The following is a 16,034-nucleotide window of genomic DNA, read 5'->3' as shown; positions in this document are numbered from 1 at the left end:
TACAGAAGTGTTTGTAGAACATAAGTTATAAATGCATACTTTATTCCCCTGTGCTTGTATGACATTGGTTATTGGCTGTGTTTGAGGTTATGTCTTCTTTACCACTGAGCTCTCTGTCCCTACTCTCTCTGGCTGTGAATTTACTGTAATAAGACCATATTAGGAGCCCAGACATTCAGCCTGCAGCCTCTGCTATAGCCTAGTCTCAGAGCCAGCGAGAATACAGATTAGGGCCAGCGCCCTACTTTCCATTTTCCCTCTCTACCATCCATTAAACTGCATTTGTTTACGGCAATTAAGACTCTGAAAAGAGGAAGGACTCAGAGGAACTGATGCTAAACAGCACAAACAATGGACTGGTTCAATTGAGCCCCCTGTTCTTTTAATGTCCCCTGTCCTTTTTAGCTTACTGTTGTAATGCCAAATGGACTCTAACCATGCAGTTGTTGTAGGCTTACAATACTGTCAGATGCTCTGTCTCATCCTCAAGGGGATATGCTTTTATTTATCATATACAGGCTAGTTTCTGGACATGATTTTGAGACTTCATAAAGGCCGTTGGTGTCTTTGTGTCACTGACTCATATTAACACTTGTGGTCAATCACCTCTTACTGTAATGAGGTCATGACCTAACCATGGCTCTCCTCTCCTGATAAAGACCTGAGTGTGTCTGTGATATGTTAATGATATGCCATTAATTGTGTCTCCCAGGTATATAAAGGAAAGGTAAAGCTAAAGCTGGGACTTATTAGCATAATGCTTTAATTAGATAAATACACAGGTAATTAGTGGCAGCAGGTAGCCTAGCGGTTAAGTGCATTGGGCCAGTAACCGAAAGATCGTCGGTTCGATTCCCTGAGCCGACTAGTTGAAAAATCAGTCCATGTGCCCTTGAGGAGAGCACTTAACCCTAATAGGTCCTATAAGACACTTTGGATAAGAGTGCCTGCTAAATGTACATTTTGGTTCAAAAATCTACTGAAATGCTAAGAATCGCCGGTTAACAATTTATTGATGCTCATATTACATTATTTCTGCCTTCCGAAAATACCTAATATTTGGTGACAACAGTGTGGAGCCACATGTAACTCTGTTGACTGTCATTTATCTACAAGTAATTTGCAAGCCGAACAACCCCCAGGCAAAATCAGTAGCCTAGTCAAACTGCGCACGGTGCCCAGCTTCGCGCGCTGACCAACGAGAGGTAGGCAGCCTGTTCCTGACCTTGCACATCTGTGCGCCACCTTCAGCTTGCAAATGCTAAAATGGCTTGTGTGATCTTAGGCTTTATTAGTTGAGTGACAACCTATGTAATTTGCTAGTTTATTGTTATTTTTTTGCTGTTTGAAATTGTGTGAAAGTAAACCGGAAACACAACTCTCATCTGGCTGTACCTGCTGAATGGGGCTTACGACAAATTTTATTTTGATTGTTCAGGTTCTCTATCGGCAATAGTTTTTTAAACAATCAGTGTATATTGTCATTTTTAGATATACAGGGTAAAGTTGATAATTTCATAACGAGGACAGCAATCACTTTTGCGAGGTGCACTTCATGGCCGTAAAGAAAGGAGAAGAGAAACTGATGCTATTGTGGACGTTAAACACGTCCACACACGCGCGCACACACACACACACACACACACACACACACACACACACACACACACACACACGTCAGCTCATACAGATCCAGCTCAGAGAGGCCCAGATCCAGCTCAGAGAGGCCCAGCTCATGAGCTCCATCAACAGCAGGTTTTAATTTGGAATGGAAAATATTTATGGAGCAAACCATATCGAATCACATCGATTCGTTCTCCAATCAAAAATGAAAGGTTCAAACTAAATGCATCATTTCTGCATCGTGTCAGTCCATGTATCTACAATTGCATTCGGAAAGTATTCAGACCCCTTGACTTTTTCCACATTTTGTTACGTTACAGCCTTATTCTAAAATTGACTAAATTTTGTTTCCCTCATCAATCTACACACAATACCCCATAATGACAAAGCAAATGTGTTAAAAATAAGAAACTGAAATATCACATTTACATAAGTATTCAGACCATTTACTCAACACTTTGTTGAAGAACCTTTGGCAGCGATTACAGCCTTGGGTCTTCTTGGGTTTGAAGCTACAAGCTTGGCACACCTGTATTTGGGTAGTTTCTCACATTCTTCTCTGCAGATACTCTCAAGCTCTGTCAGGTTGGATGGGGAGCGTTGCTGCACAGCTATTTTCAGGTCTCTCCGGAGATGTTAGATCGGGTTCAAGTGCAGGCTCTGGCTGGGCCACTCAAGGACAATCAGAGACTTGTCAAAGCCACTCCTCTGTGGTCTTGGCCATGTGCTACGGTCGTCGTCCTGTTGGAAGGTGAACCTTCACCCCAGTCTGAGGTCCTGAGTGCTCTGGAGCAGGTTTTCATCAAGGATCTTTCTGTACTTTGCTCTGTTCATCTTTGCCTCAATCCTGACTAGTCTCCCAGTCGCTGCTGCTGAAAAACCTCCCCACAGCATGATGCTGCCACCACCATGCTTCACCGTAGTTTCCTACAGACATGACGCTTGGCATTCAGGCCAAAGAGTTCAATCTTGGTTTCATCAGACCAGAGAATCTTGTTTCTCATGGTCCGAGAGTCCTTTAGGTGCCTTTTGGCAATCTCCAAGTGGGCGGTAATTGAATTTACTGAGGGGCTTCCATCTGGCCACTCTACCATAAAGGTCTGATTTTGTCGGAGTGCTGCAGAGATGGTTGTCCTTCTGGAAAGCTGCACATACCTATTGATTGGTCAACTCCCTCTTGCAAAAATGTACATCATTTGTATCCTTTTGGGTTGCTGCAGTTTAGTGTTTTGGCACTTTGCCCATCGAGAGGGCTGTAAGAGAACTCAATCAGTCACCAAAGATATGGGATAAAAGACAGGAATTCAGTTGCACCATTCCTGTTAGACATTGAAGAGTAGGAATATGAAAATAAATAGTTAAAATGTAAAAGGCTATAAAGCAAGAATTCTTAAATGTGCTCAACCAAGCAGTTGATATGTCAGTAAAATGTATGATGGATTAATATTTTTTTTAATTAAAAATACTTGGTGAAAAATATAATTAAATTGTTGTCAACTCATTATATTAGGCAGCATAAATTGGTGTTAAACCACATTTCATGACCCATGGGGTCAATTAATCAATATTCAGACTTAAGGTTGCCTTTACAATTATCTATATAATAGTAATTGAAAACTGCACTTAATTTTCTCTAAATGTAGTCTGAATATGTGGAAAACATGGTGGAAGAACCTGGATCATTTGAAATTTAAGAACCATTTTGATTGACATTGTACACTATAAACCACCTGAAAACGCATTCATTTCAATGTAATTGAATTTTCATGTTTGGACTGACGGAATTACCATAACATCCGTCCTCATTTAACAATGCTTAACCTACATAGAAAAAGCCATCCAAGCAAACCTAAATTAATTTGAGAAATATTGTTTAGATGATTAAAAATGCTATGCAAATTACCATTCTATTATGGCATTGCTAGTAATAACCTCTTGACTTCTCAACCGTCTGGTAGAACTCTGTAATTTACAGAATACACATGAAGTTGTAAAAATAACTATTGGGAGTTGTTATTTGAATTATAGGAATGCTTACTTTATCAACAATATGTTTTTCAAGAAGAGAGTTCAAAGGATTAAGATTAGCAACAGTGACTGTATAAAATATTGAGCTATATTGTATGCTCACAAAACTGGGAAATTATATTATTTTATACTAATACAATTTTTCAGAGAAAGAGATTTTGTTTATTTAACAAGTCAAATGTATTTTTTTTCTTCTCAAAGGTAGGGGTCGAAATTATTGACAACCCTGAAGATTCTTGGAAATAAAGTAGTATTTTTTGTAGTATTTGGTCCCATGTTTCTAGCATGAACTGATTACATCAAGCTTGTGACCCTACAAACTTGTTGGATGCATTTGCAGTTTGTTTTGGTTGTTTCAGATTATTTTGTGCCCATAATGTATTGTGTCATTTTGGAGTCACTTTTATTGTAAATAAAAATGTAATGTTTCTAAACACTTCTACATTCATGTGGATTTTACCATGATTACAGATAATCCTGAATGAAATGTGAATAATGATGAGTGAGAAAGTTACAGAGGGTCCAAGATCATACCCCCAAGACATGCTAACCTCTTGGGAGTATGATCTTTGACCCTCTGTATCTCTTACAGATATCTTAGTGATCTTCTGAAATCTATCATGTTCAAACATATCCTTCATGTCAATTATCTTTTTTTTTAAGAAAGAATGTCTGTCTTTTTTTTAAAGAAAGAATGTCTGTCTTTTTTTTTAAAGAAAGAATGTCTGTCTTTTTTTGAGGAACAGAAAGAATGTCTGTCTTTTTTTGAGGAACAGAAAGAGAGCTGTAAAATAGAGACTTTCACAAGCTGTTTAACAGACACTATGACTGTACTGTACGCATACAGTTCTGCTGCTCCTCAGATGTTCACAGACGTTAACTGTGACAGAGAACACACTGCAGCCCTCCACTAATTTCTTCATTGACTGTGGGACATGTTATACTTTATTTACTTTTGGAACCAAACTAACCATTAGAGAATGACTTTGTAACCTTTTAAGTACCATTCAACTGGAGCTGTTAGTCACCAAGGAGAAAGGCATCTGAAAGGAATAAATAAGAAGAAAGGCTCCATACTGTTTGCAGCTCTCCGACGGGTGTTACTGTATCAAACCAACATTCTACTCATTTCAACCGGATCCGAACAATCATCTCAGTAGATTTGACTGTTGTTGGGAGAGATGAGAGCCATGTTTTCCCTGTTCCTGTTGATTCAGAGTGTTAGTGGATGGATGCATCCTAAATGCCACGTTTATAACAGCGAGGAATACTTTCCCACCTGGAACTACTGTCCTTGGGCAGAACAGTACACTGCTGCCTGTCGAGATGTCACAGCCGTCGAGGAGGATCTGCTTGGACTTCCCTCTAATATCAATACCCTCTGCATATCTATGAAACGTGGGGAAAATAGTTCCATGTCTCTGGGCTTTTTCGCTCGTTTTCAGTATTTGGAGTATCTGTACATTGGAGGCTGTTTTCCTCAAATCCTTCCAGCTGGGAATAGCCAGGGCCTTCAAAATCTGCAACATATGTACATTAATGGATTGGTCACTGGGTGCTGCGATTGTCATATTGGGCCTAACACATTCAGAGATCTAGTCAAGCTAAGTAATTTGACCATATTTGGTTATAGGCTATCAGCAATGGCACCAGATGTTTTCCATTACATACCTCAATTACAAAGTGTCTATATTCATGAACCCTGTGTAGAGAATTTGTCAGAAATACTATGCAGAATAGTTAATATAATTTCACTTACAAAGTTAAATGTACATGCACCAAATATACAATCGTTAAACCAATCAAACTGCTCCATCTTAAAAGCTACCGAAAGCAATCTAACAAGCGTCAATTTAGATTTCGGTCAAATAAACCATATAGAGGAAGGTGCACTGGCCTGTCTCCAGAACCTGACACGTTTTTCTGGGGGCCTAAACCAGGATGTCCTACTGCGCCTTCCCCTGTCTGGCATTAAGCAAATCCAGCTCTTGTGTTCCTATGGTAGGAATAGCATTGATTTTGAAAGTATCTGTAATGTAGTGTTTTTGCTTTCAATCAAGGAAATACATTTTGCCAATGTCAATACAAGCAGCCTCTCCATGTCCAGTGTTGAATTGTGCATTGGGCTGGAATATATGGGTTTTGATGGACCTGGAGCCTTCCATTCTTCTCCCCATTTGAAATTTAATTTTATTTCCAGTCTCAAAAACCTTAAAATGTTATATGTATCTAGCCAGACAGAAAACAGTCTTGACCTCTGCTCATTCCGAGAAAAACCAATCACATGGTTAACAGAACTCACTTTCATGTCGAGCAATGTACAAACGCTTTTTGCAAAACGGTTCAGCTGTCTTGAGAACCTGCGGTCTCTAGATTTGTCATGTAGTTTCATTTCAAACATTGAAGACTTTGCTTTCTTCGGATTGGCAAACCTGGAGTCCTTAGACATGACACAAAATAGTATAACCCAGTTGCATGCAAACACGTTTATCGGTTTACATAGTTTGACATTGTTAGACCTCAGGGAAAATCCACAGATCTACAATATTGAAGCAATGTCTTTCGCACAACTTACCTGTCTAAGACAAGTGTTTCTGGGGTACTTGAACTATCCACCAAGAGAACCCGTGATAAAGCTGAATCTGACACTTGTATTCGGTGACGTTCTGAGTCACCTGACTCATCTGTACATTAGTTCAGGTATGAGGCCAATGCAGTTGATTATTGGCAGTAACATCACATCTAAACAGAACCTGAGTCTCCAACTCAAAGGCCAGACGGTGTCATTTGAAGACTGTGACAGACCCTTCTTTCAGTCTGTAACCCATCTTCATGCTGATGCTGAAGAATTCCTTTGTGGATCTGAATTCATGGGAAAGTACTTCAGGTCTGTAGAGACATTTGTGTACAGGTCAAAGCTTTCAGCTAAAAGTGTGGATTTAACATCAATGAATCAGCTGATTCACCTGAGGAAACTGACTCTAGTACAGGTGGATCTTTTAATACAGCGTTCTGCCGACATCATTTTTCACAACCTGACCAAACTGGAGGTTCTGAAACTTTCAAACTGCAGGATTGACTCTTTGGAGGGGGGTTTAACTAAAGACTTTAAATCCTTGAAAACGTTATATTTGCGTATCGAGAACGTTTATCATGTAATCTACAGCTTTACTGAACCTCTCTCTAGCCTAAAGTATTTGATACTTGATACATTACAGATGTTTTGCAGTTGTGACAATGCTTGGCTCATTGCATGGGCAAAGGGGTACAGGCCGGTTGAAGTGATCATGCTTAATCATGAAGTTATGTATAATTTAGAGGACTTGATATGCTTGTCAGACAATGGACTAGACACACCTAACTTTGTCAAGTACACAGAAGCCAACTGCACAACAGAGGTGGGCTTTGTGCTCTTTGCTGCGACTGGCCTGGGAGTCATCTTCTTCATGCTGGTGGTGCTGGTCCATAATCTGGCCGGTCCTTACCTCCTCCCCCTCTACTACATCATCCTTGGCTGGCTGTCGGAGGCGATGCGATCAAACACCAGGGGGCGCTACCACTACGATGCGTTTGTCTCCTACAGCGGGAAGGATGAGCGCTGGGTGGTGGAGGAGCTACTACCCAACCTGGAGAAGAGGGGTCCCCCTTTCCTACGCCTCTGTCTGCACAGCAGGGACTTCCAGCTGGGGAAGGACATTGTGGAGAACATCACAGACAGCCTCTACCGGAGCCGTCGCACACTCTGCCTGGTCAGTCGCCACTACCTGCACAGTAACTGGTGCTCCCTGGAGATGAAGCTGGCCACCTCCAGACTGCAGGTGGAACAAAGGGACATCCTCCTCCTGGTCTTCCTGGAGAAGATACCCCTCGCAGGCTGTCTGCCCACCACAGGCTGGCTCGCCTGGTGAAGACCAGGACCTATCTGGACTGGCCCCAGGACCCCCATCAGCACCAGGCATTCTGGGACAGACTGTGGGCTAAACTGAAACCTCCAACTGAAGCCTGAGATCAGAGGTTTATGTACAATTTTGTGTTAATGCTGAGACAAATAATGTTAGCAGATTTGTTGAGGTATTGCATTTGCAGTTAAAAGTCCTCTGTACTAAGAGCCTCCTGAGTGGCGCCGCGGTCTAAGGCGTGCATTGCAGTGCTTGAGGTGTCACTACAGACCCGGTTCAATCCCAGGCTGTGTCACAGCCTGCCGTGACCGGGAGACCCATGAGGTGGCGCACAATTGGCCCAGCGTCATCCAGGTTAAGGCAGGGTTTGGCCCATCTCGCTCTAGCGACTCCTTGTGGTGTGCCGAGCGCCTGCAAGCTGACTCCTTGGGGCGGGCAGGCACCTGCATCTCGGTCGCCAGCTAGACTGTGTTTCCTTCTTCCGCGTCAAAAAGCAGTGTGGCTTGGCAAGATCGTGTTTCAGAGGACGGATGGCTCTCGACCTTCGCCTCTCCTGAGTTCGTAGGGGAGTTGCAGCTTTGGGACAAGACTGTAGCTACCAATTGGGGAGAAAACGTTTTTTAAAATGATTTAATAATCCTCGGTACAAAACGTCTACCGGTATTTGAGGCTTGTTTAGACAATTCTGATTCCTTAAATTAAATAAGCCTGTTTTATTTTTTTCTCTCCAAATTCAACACCTTATCACTAACACATATGTTTATTTGTGTCTTTGTTGCTTAGAGGACCTAAAAAAGGCTCCATCACTGTTTTATACTATTTGTGTTGTATATCAGGGTAAAACCAATGTGGCCATCTGCTGTATGCTGCTTTGAATGACAATGCATGAATGACCATGAACAATTTATTTTAATTTCAACATAGATCAGAGGTTTGTACATACATTTAGTTGTTAGTTGTTTAACACATTTTTTGTCTGTATATGGTCTGCTACATATGTCATTTAACAATTCTTAACTCATGGGTGTGGGGAGGTGACTCCCTTTCTGGACAATTGTTATTTCTGCGCTATATTTGTGAGTTGGCGTGAACCTTGTTTTATTGATTTATTTGACTATTGATAACTGTTAACATTTAAATACCTTACCGTGATTGTTTTCAATTAAAATGGTCAAAAAGAAACAAAAATTGTGTTTTAGCAAATAGCAATTTCTCAAGCAAGAATTGGTGACGTCGCCAGGCATGCAAAATTCCATCCCACCAAAACAGGCTGAAATTTCAGGCAATCTTTTCAAACAGCTCTTACACTAAACGGGCATTATTCATCACTTTCACAAATTCACAGCATTATTCCAACCTCATTGTGTGTAAATATATATAAAACACAGGAAAAACTCGCTTTTGACTGCGTTGGGCCTTCAAAAAACAATTCCCCTGCCTTAGCATAAGCAGAAGGAGTTATCTATATTTTCAACGACCACAGAGAACTGTCCTCTTATCAGACCAGTTTTCAGCAGCTTGCCTAGACCAGCAATGCACTGGCTATGGTAGGCCACAGAATAGGCCTGTTATGGCTGTCTAGCCTCCATTATTATGGTGTCTGATGGAGAGTACAGCCTTATCAGTATAAGCCACAGAGAAGCATCATCCCTCAAACTAGAGGTCAAGTCTTCCCCGGGAGTAACCTTGGCTAAGACCTGAATAATTTATGTTAGCTCCTTGAGGCTTGAGCTCTGTGGGCAAACACAAGTAATAGACTCTGGTTCATACCCAGTTGGTCACAGAAGCATCTCTCTAGCCACAAGTTAAGCCCTCCCCAGGTCTTCCTAGTGGTCGTCCAGGGTGAAAGTTGCAGACGGGCCAGGGGGTCCCGTTCTTTATCAAGGTGACTATGGACTCCATAGAGAGAAGGGGGAGACACACACATGACATTGTCACAGGGAAAGCCAGGGAGATAAGACTGGAAAGCTGTTAATGTCGGCGCTGCCTAGGTGGGTGGGTAGATTTACAGAGGGGAGGGCGCGGCAGACGAATCTCAGGATTTCTGCTACGTTTTCCGCCACTCAATTTACATCCGTCGTACTGTACATTCCTATAGAGTCGACCAGATACCTGTCAGTGAGTACAGTATGATATCGACCCAGAGTGGAGTCTGTCGGCGAGCCAGATTTTTTTCATGAAGGTAACGCAAAGTAACATAAATAGGAATATAACGTGTTACTTAAATGTAATGATTCATATGTACTTTTTCAAGTAACAAATCCCAACACTCTGGTGGTAACTAGCGGGAAATATATTACTTTTTCAAGTAACTAATCCCAACACTGGTGGTCACTATCGGGCATAGCCACAGTCATAAAATCTGATTTTGAACCTAACCTTAACCACACTGATAACTTTATGCCCAACCTTAAACTAAAAGCTAATTTTTTATTTTTTAAACACGTTTTACTATATAGCCAATTTTGACTTTGCGGCTGGCCCATTTAACGGAAAACGCTCAGCTGGGCCTTCAGGAGAAGATTCATCCCTATAAACGTCAACCTGCATAAAGGCATATGCTACAGGGCTCTGGAGAAGACTACAGTAGCAGATAATGGTGACATACTTGAAGTGAAATCCCAAATTCAAGGACATTAGGAAATGGCGGCACTCCAAAATGGTCAAGAAGACTTAGTGACGGGAGGACACATTGCTCTGTCTCCTCCCTTTCCACATGTGGTGTGTGTATGGGTATGTGCGTGTAGCATTATAGCTGTGATCATTTCCAAGAACTTCCTCTATTTACAGACGCCTGATGAGCTTTCCTGTAACCCATATTTATACCAAATAAATCATTTTTAAAAGTTCAATGTAAGTGTGTTCTGTATTGAAAATAAGATATCTGAACAACTCTCCTACTTGCCTATACTAGTTTTTTTTAAATACACTTTGTCATACATGATCTCAAAAGGTAGCCTGAACATGTGTGAAACATGGAGGAAAAACCTGCGTCATTAGAAATGTAACAACTATTTTGGGGACGTTGCGCGATACAGCACTGAAAAATGCACCGATTTGGACACAAAATGACCATGATTTGTTCAAATTTGACATCTATCCTTATTAACATATAAACATATCTACTGTATAAAAGCAATTCAAGCAGATCTAAATGAATGACATGCAAATTACTATTCTAATGCTAGTATGACCCTCTTGAGATCTCAACCGCCGGGTAGAGCTCTGTAATTTCCCAAAATAACATCTAGTTGTAAAAAGAAGAAAAAAACAGCTAGATGTTATTATTTGAGTCGTTCGTACTTGGAATTTAAAGTGACATATTTTTTTCAAGAAGAGACGGTTAAATGGTTAAGACTGGTTTGTATTACCTACAGACCATTTCCTGTGAGAGGGAGCTGGAGCCCAGTGCCTTTTACAGTAGGTGGTAGGTAGTGTACAGTGACTTTTACAGGAGGTAGTAGGTAGTGTACCGTGCCTTTTACATGAGGTAGTAGGTAGTGTACAGTGCCTTTTACTGGAGGTAGTAGGTAGTGCACAGTGCCTTTTACAGGAGGTAGTAGGTAGTGTACAGTGCCTTTTACAGGAGGTAGTAGGTAGTGTACCGTGTCTTTTACAGGAGGTAGTAGGTAGTGTACAGTGTCTTTTACAGGAGGTAGTAGGTAGTGTACAGTGTCTTTTACAGGAGGTAGTAGGTAGTGTACCGTGCCTTTTACAGGAGGTAGTAGGTACTGTACAGTGCCTTTTACAGGAGGTAGTAGGTAGTGTACCGTGCCTTTTACAGGAGGTAGTAGGTACTCTACAGTGCCTTTTACAGGAGGTAGTAGGTACTCTACAGTACTGTTAAGACTAACAGAGAGAGGCAGTAAGCATGCTGCACTTACACTACTAAGTATCTATTATTGCTCTTTAGGGGTTAGGCCCAGGTTCTTCTCTATAACTATTTTTAAGCAATAAGACATGAAGTGGTGTGGTGTATGGCCAATATACCATGGCTAAGGGCTGTTCATAAGCACGACACATCGCGTAATACCCGTGGTATACGGTCTGATATACTACGGCTGTCAGCGAATCAGCATTCAGGGCTCGAACCACCCAGTTTATAAAATGCTATATGAGTGGATTGATTGATCAAAGTATTTGTAAATCATGTTTAATCAGCTGATCCATTGACTGATTTCCCCCTCATTGTCCCCCTGTCCTTCAGCATCACCTCCTACCAGACCTTGCCCCGCAACATGCCCAGCCACCGTGCCCAGATCGTTCCCCGCTACCCTGAGGGCTACCGTACCCTCCCCAGGAACATGCTGTCCCGACCCGAGAGCATCTGCAGCGTGGCCGGCTCCATCTACGACCGTGCCCTGGCTCCCACATCCAACGCAGGTGATGGGTCTTAAACTTTACTGTTGTACTTGGCTGTGCCCCATTCTCTATGTAGTGCACTACTTTTGACCAGGGACTATAGGGGATAAGGTGCCGTTTGGAACGTAGTTGAAGACTTTGCTGTTATACTTTCTTGCACTCGCACTTCTTTTCTTTCTGGCACTGATTTAGCAGATTGTGGCTATCTTGAGGTTGTACGGTTTCACTTGTAATGACTGTGATATATTGTGTTGATATATATTTGTTTTAACCAAGTTAAAGTCTGTGTGGATAAGAGCCTCTGCAAAATGACTGAAATGTAAAACTGTAAATGCAGACAAGAGGCGCTCCATGAGGGACGACACCATGTGGCAGCTGTATGAGTGGCAGCAGAGGCAGGCCTTCTCCAGGCAGGGCCCACCACCACCAGGCCACTACGGGACCCTGCCCAGCCCCAAGACCATGGGGAACATCTCTGAGCACCAGGGGGTGGCCCCCTCCATCCCCACATCCCCCTCCCATGGATCCCTGGCCCTCTACCACACCTTCTCCCCCCTGGGACAGCACCGCAGAGACAACCCACCAGGGTCGACCAGGTCCGAGGTGTCCTCACCCATCTTCAGAGGGGACCAGACTATGACTATAGACTGCAGGCACAGGACTCACCTCACCAAGGTAACGGACAAGGAATGGACCACAATCATCTAAGCCAGTCTTACACATCAAAATAATCACCAGGGGTTTCAAGCATACAGAAATGACTGGAATTGCTCTGCATTGAGCAGTAGTTATTTTATTTATTAATAGAGCATTCATTTTAGTTGTCAGCCAGTTGAAATCAGTACATGTAACAGAGCATCCTGTCTCTCTCTCTCTCTCTCCCTCAGTATAACTACCCACCTGACCGCCGGTCCATGCCAGCAGGCATCCCAGTGCAGACCATTACCCCACAGTCACTCCAGGGCAAGACGGTGAGTCACGTATCTCTCTCTGACCTCCTTCACCTCTTCTCTGCGTCCTTCTTCTCCTCTCTACTGACCTCTTTTCTCTCAACAACAATGCATTGTGAGTGATAGTTATGCTATTGGTATGATTTCAATGGGACGCAAATACAAATCTGTTTTTGTGACAGGAATAAAAAGCTATCAAGCTATCATGTATTACTGTCGTTCTGTCATGCTACAATGGATAGCCTGTATGTGTACTGTATTTCTGTCAGAGTGGGTGCCTCGTTACATTCTCTGCTGTCTTTTATTGCAAGCATTTGTTATTTCTGTCTGTAGCAGACACAATTTGATTAAAATAATGGCATTGTCTTGGTGATGATACGGAAAGAGAGAGAGACAGTGGCACCAACGAAATTGCCTTTGGCTGTGTCCTCTCAAATTGAGTAGACTAGAATCAGCCAGAGAGATTGATATTCTCCACAGTTCATTTTGTAACTCTCTGAATATTATTGTGATTGTGCAACTCCAGTGGAATGCGCACAGAGCGGCGGCTTCAGAATGCAGTTGATGAGAAATATTTGTAATGAGTGATTTGAAATGATCGCTTTTACTGTTACTGAATATATTCTCTCACTTTTCATCTCCATTTGATGGAAAGTTACTCCGTTTGGAGTCAGGAGACCGAGGGAGTTTATTTCAGACATTCTCTAAAAGGTGTAAGTCCTATAGCCCAGCCCCAGCACAGGCCAAGACCCAAAACCAGTGTTTCCAAAGGCATCTTGTGCCTAAAGACTTGTCAGAGTCCTGGTTAGAAACATAGATTAGGGCAGGGATTACAAAAGCTATCGCTAATTTTCCTCAATTTAAAACCATCGCCAAATGGAAAATCAAGAGAGGTTTGGTTAATGTATTTGTTCATTGATCGACCACTGGATGAATTGACTGTCTCGTTATCTCCTCTGTGTCTATGCTGCATTGTGCAGCCAGAGGAGCTGACCCTGCTGCTAATAAAGCTGCGTCGGCAGCAGGCTGAGCTCAACAGCATCCGGGAGCACACTGTGGCTCAGCTAATGATCCTTAGCATGGAGGGGCCCAACGCCAAGGTTAGCACCAGGAGGGTGCACATACACAGCATGTCATTGGTCACCTCCAGGAGTGGTGTGTGTGTGTGTGTGTGTGTGTGTGTGTGTGTGTGTGTGTGTGTGGGTGGTTGGGTGTTGATGTGCCATCTCCATGCAGCTCAAGGCTCTATGAGCAGGCCATGCATTCCAGTGAATGCATATTATGTGTTTGCTCCTACCTGTGTGGTTCAGTGGTGGTATGGTTGAGTTTTGGTTGAGTTTTGAACTCCTTTCAACCCTTTGGTGTGCTGTGTTCATCTGGCCTTGATTTCATCTGTTGATCTGTTGACATGCAGAGGACAGCATGGTATGAGCATCATGTGATTGCCTTCTTGTTGTCTGCTGTGGTTTCCCAATACCTTTACGAGGAAAGTGTTGGTAAGTAGTTGCAATGGGTTTTGCATGGTTTGGTTTAGCTCAGTAATCAACAGTAAATGGCTGTGGTGGTTCATGCTTCAGATTAATGCCAAAGCCACAGTAGCGACTTCCTCTTTCATCTTCATCTTTCACTATCAGCTTGTACCAGTTCTACTTCTATTTCCTACTGTTTGCCTTACTCAATCTCCCTCTCCCTTCTCTCTTTCTCTCCTGTCTGACTCTTCTCTCTTCCCTCTTTCTCTACTGCCTTCTGATGTTAGAGTGAGGTTCTATCTCATCACCTTCAGAGGAACCTCATGTATCTGGACAGCCAGGTGAGGAGTACTGCTATATCTTTGGTTGCTCTCAGTCTCTGTCTCTGTCTCTCTCTCTCTGGGTGTCTCCCTCTCTCTCTCTCTCTGTCTCTCTCTGTGTGTGTCTCTCAGGGTTAGGCACTCCTCAGGGTTGGTCATACACCCAGCTGCTCTCACTCTGCCCAGGGTTATCAGTGACTCAAATGCTCCTTTTTGTCTTTTCTATACGTTCTCTCTCCTTCTTCATTCTTTTCTCTCCGGCCCTCCTGAAGCATATACCGTTCACTGCAGAATAGGAGCTGCGCAAACCTGCATTCCCACAGGAGGACATATTGTCTAGCTCAGTACAAGAAAAGTAAAAAATACTTTTAAAAAATAAATTAAAATGCCTTCTTGGCATGGTAATGCTGCCCTAAACTAATAAGATTACTTGTGTGTTTTTGTGCTGTATAGTTCGTACAGTCCCTGGAGAACAGTCTTTATTAAAAAAAATGAATGTAAGTCAAGCTTGAGAAAGCCCGAGAGCAAACTTCAACTTTTGATGATGAGTTAGTCATGTCATTATCATAATGTAATTAAGCCTATAGAAACAACCTCCGGGGTTTCAGGTAAAGTGGCTAGGACGAGCGACTGACGTTCTGACTAGCGCTCACTCAGGCATAGATAATCAGGGCAGACGTCTAAAGGTGCCGTTTGTTTTTCGGAACGGGCCCTTTGGTTTAGAATGGGTAAATAATGAAGTTCCTGTTTCTGAAAAGGTCATGTGTAGCAGGAGAAACCACTCTACCATGTGCACACGAGGGACCTCACTTAGTGACTTCACGGAGTCTGATTGGGACCCCTCTAACCAAATGTGAAATGATTTGATCTGCCATTTCAAAGGCTTTCACCTCTAATGGCAGGCAATTTCACAGCGGGTTATGAATGAACTTTAACTCGCCGACCCTGCTCTCCCCGCTGGTCCATAGGCTCTGATGCATGCAATTGTTTTGCTGTTTTGTTGGTAGTTTTTGGTCGGGATGATATTAAGAAAATCAGGACCGTTTTGTCTCTCCTCCGTCTGCTGAGAGGGACTGGCAATATTGTCTTTGGACCCAACTGTAGCCTCCTTGTATGTATTGTAAACATACTAGGACTTCTCCCAAGAGTTCTGGGCCTTTATGGTACAGGTGGTAGCTATAACCCCAGGGTTGTTGGCTCAAGGCCCCCCCATCTCCCTCAATCACTAGTACCTTATAACAACAATGTGTTCTTTATTTCGATGGATCCTTTCTAGGCTCTGCCGTTGTGTTCGCTAACTAACACCTATATTATGCTGTTGTGTGTTGTTGCTCCCTTCCACCCTGCCTAACGTCGATCTCCACTAGACGAAGGACAATGAGC

General features: G+C 42.7%; 2 protein-coding genes across 3 annotated transcripts in view; both read left to right on the top strand.

Annotated features, from left to right (window-relative positions):
- The window catches only part of LOC115106107 (pleckstrin homology domain-containing family A member 5-like), a 198,176-nt gene that overhangs the window by 167,244 nt on the left and 14,898 nt on the right, over positions 1–16,034 (top strand). For both annotated transcript variants that reach the window (XM_065008185.1, XM_065008183.1), the window contains exons 12-14: positions 11,758–11,933; positions 12,250–12,587; positions 12,800–12,883. In XM_065008185.1, coding sequence (XP_064864257.1) covers positions 11,758–11,933; positions 12,250–12,587; positions 12,800–12,883 — 598 coding nt within the window. The remainder of the gene's footprint in view (positions 1–11,757; positions 11,934–12,249; positions 12,588–12,799; positions 12,884–16,034) is intronic.
- On the top strand, positions 4,179–10,669 carry LOC115106980 (toll-like receptor 13). The gene is given in 2 exon segments (XM_029630245.2): positions 4,179–7,512; positions 7,515–10,669. Coding segments are annotated over 2 exon segments (2,823 nt in total). The 5' UTR covers positions 4,179–4,832; the 3' UTR covers positions 7,658–10,669.

This window comes from Oncorhynchus nerka, linkage group LG23 (genome assembly GCF_034236695.1).
Source record: "Oncorhynchus nerka isolate Pitt River linkage group LG23, Oner_Uvic_2.0, whole genome shotgun sequence".
Classification (NCBI taxonomy): Eukaryota; Metazoa; Chordata; class Actinopteri; order Salmoniformes; family Salmonidae; genus Oncorhynchus; species Oncorhynchus nerka.
The sequence above is the reverse complement of the archived record's forward strand: the minus strand, read 5'-3'. Positions and strand labels throughout refer to the sequence as shown.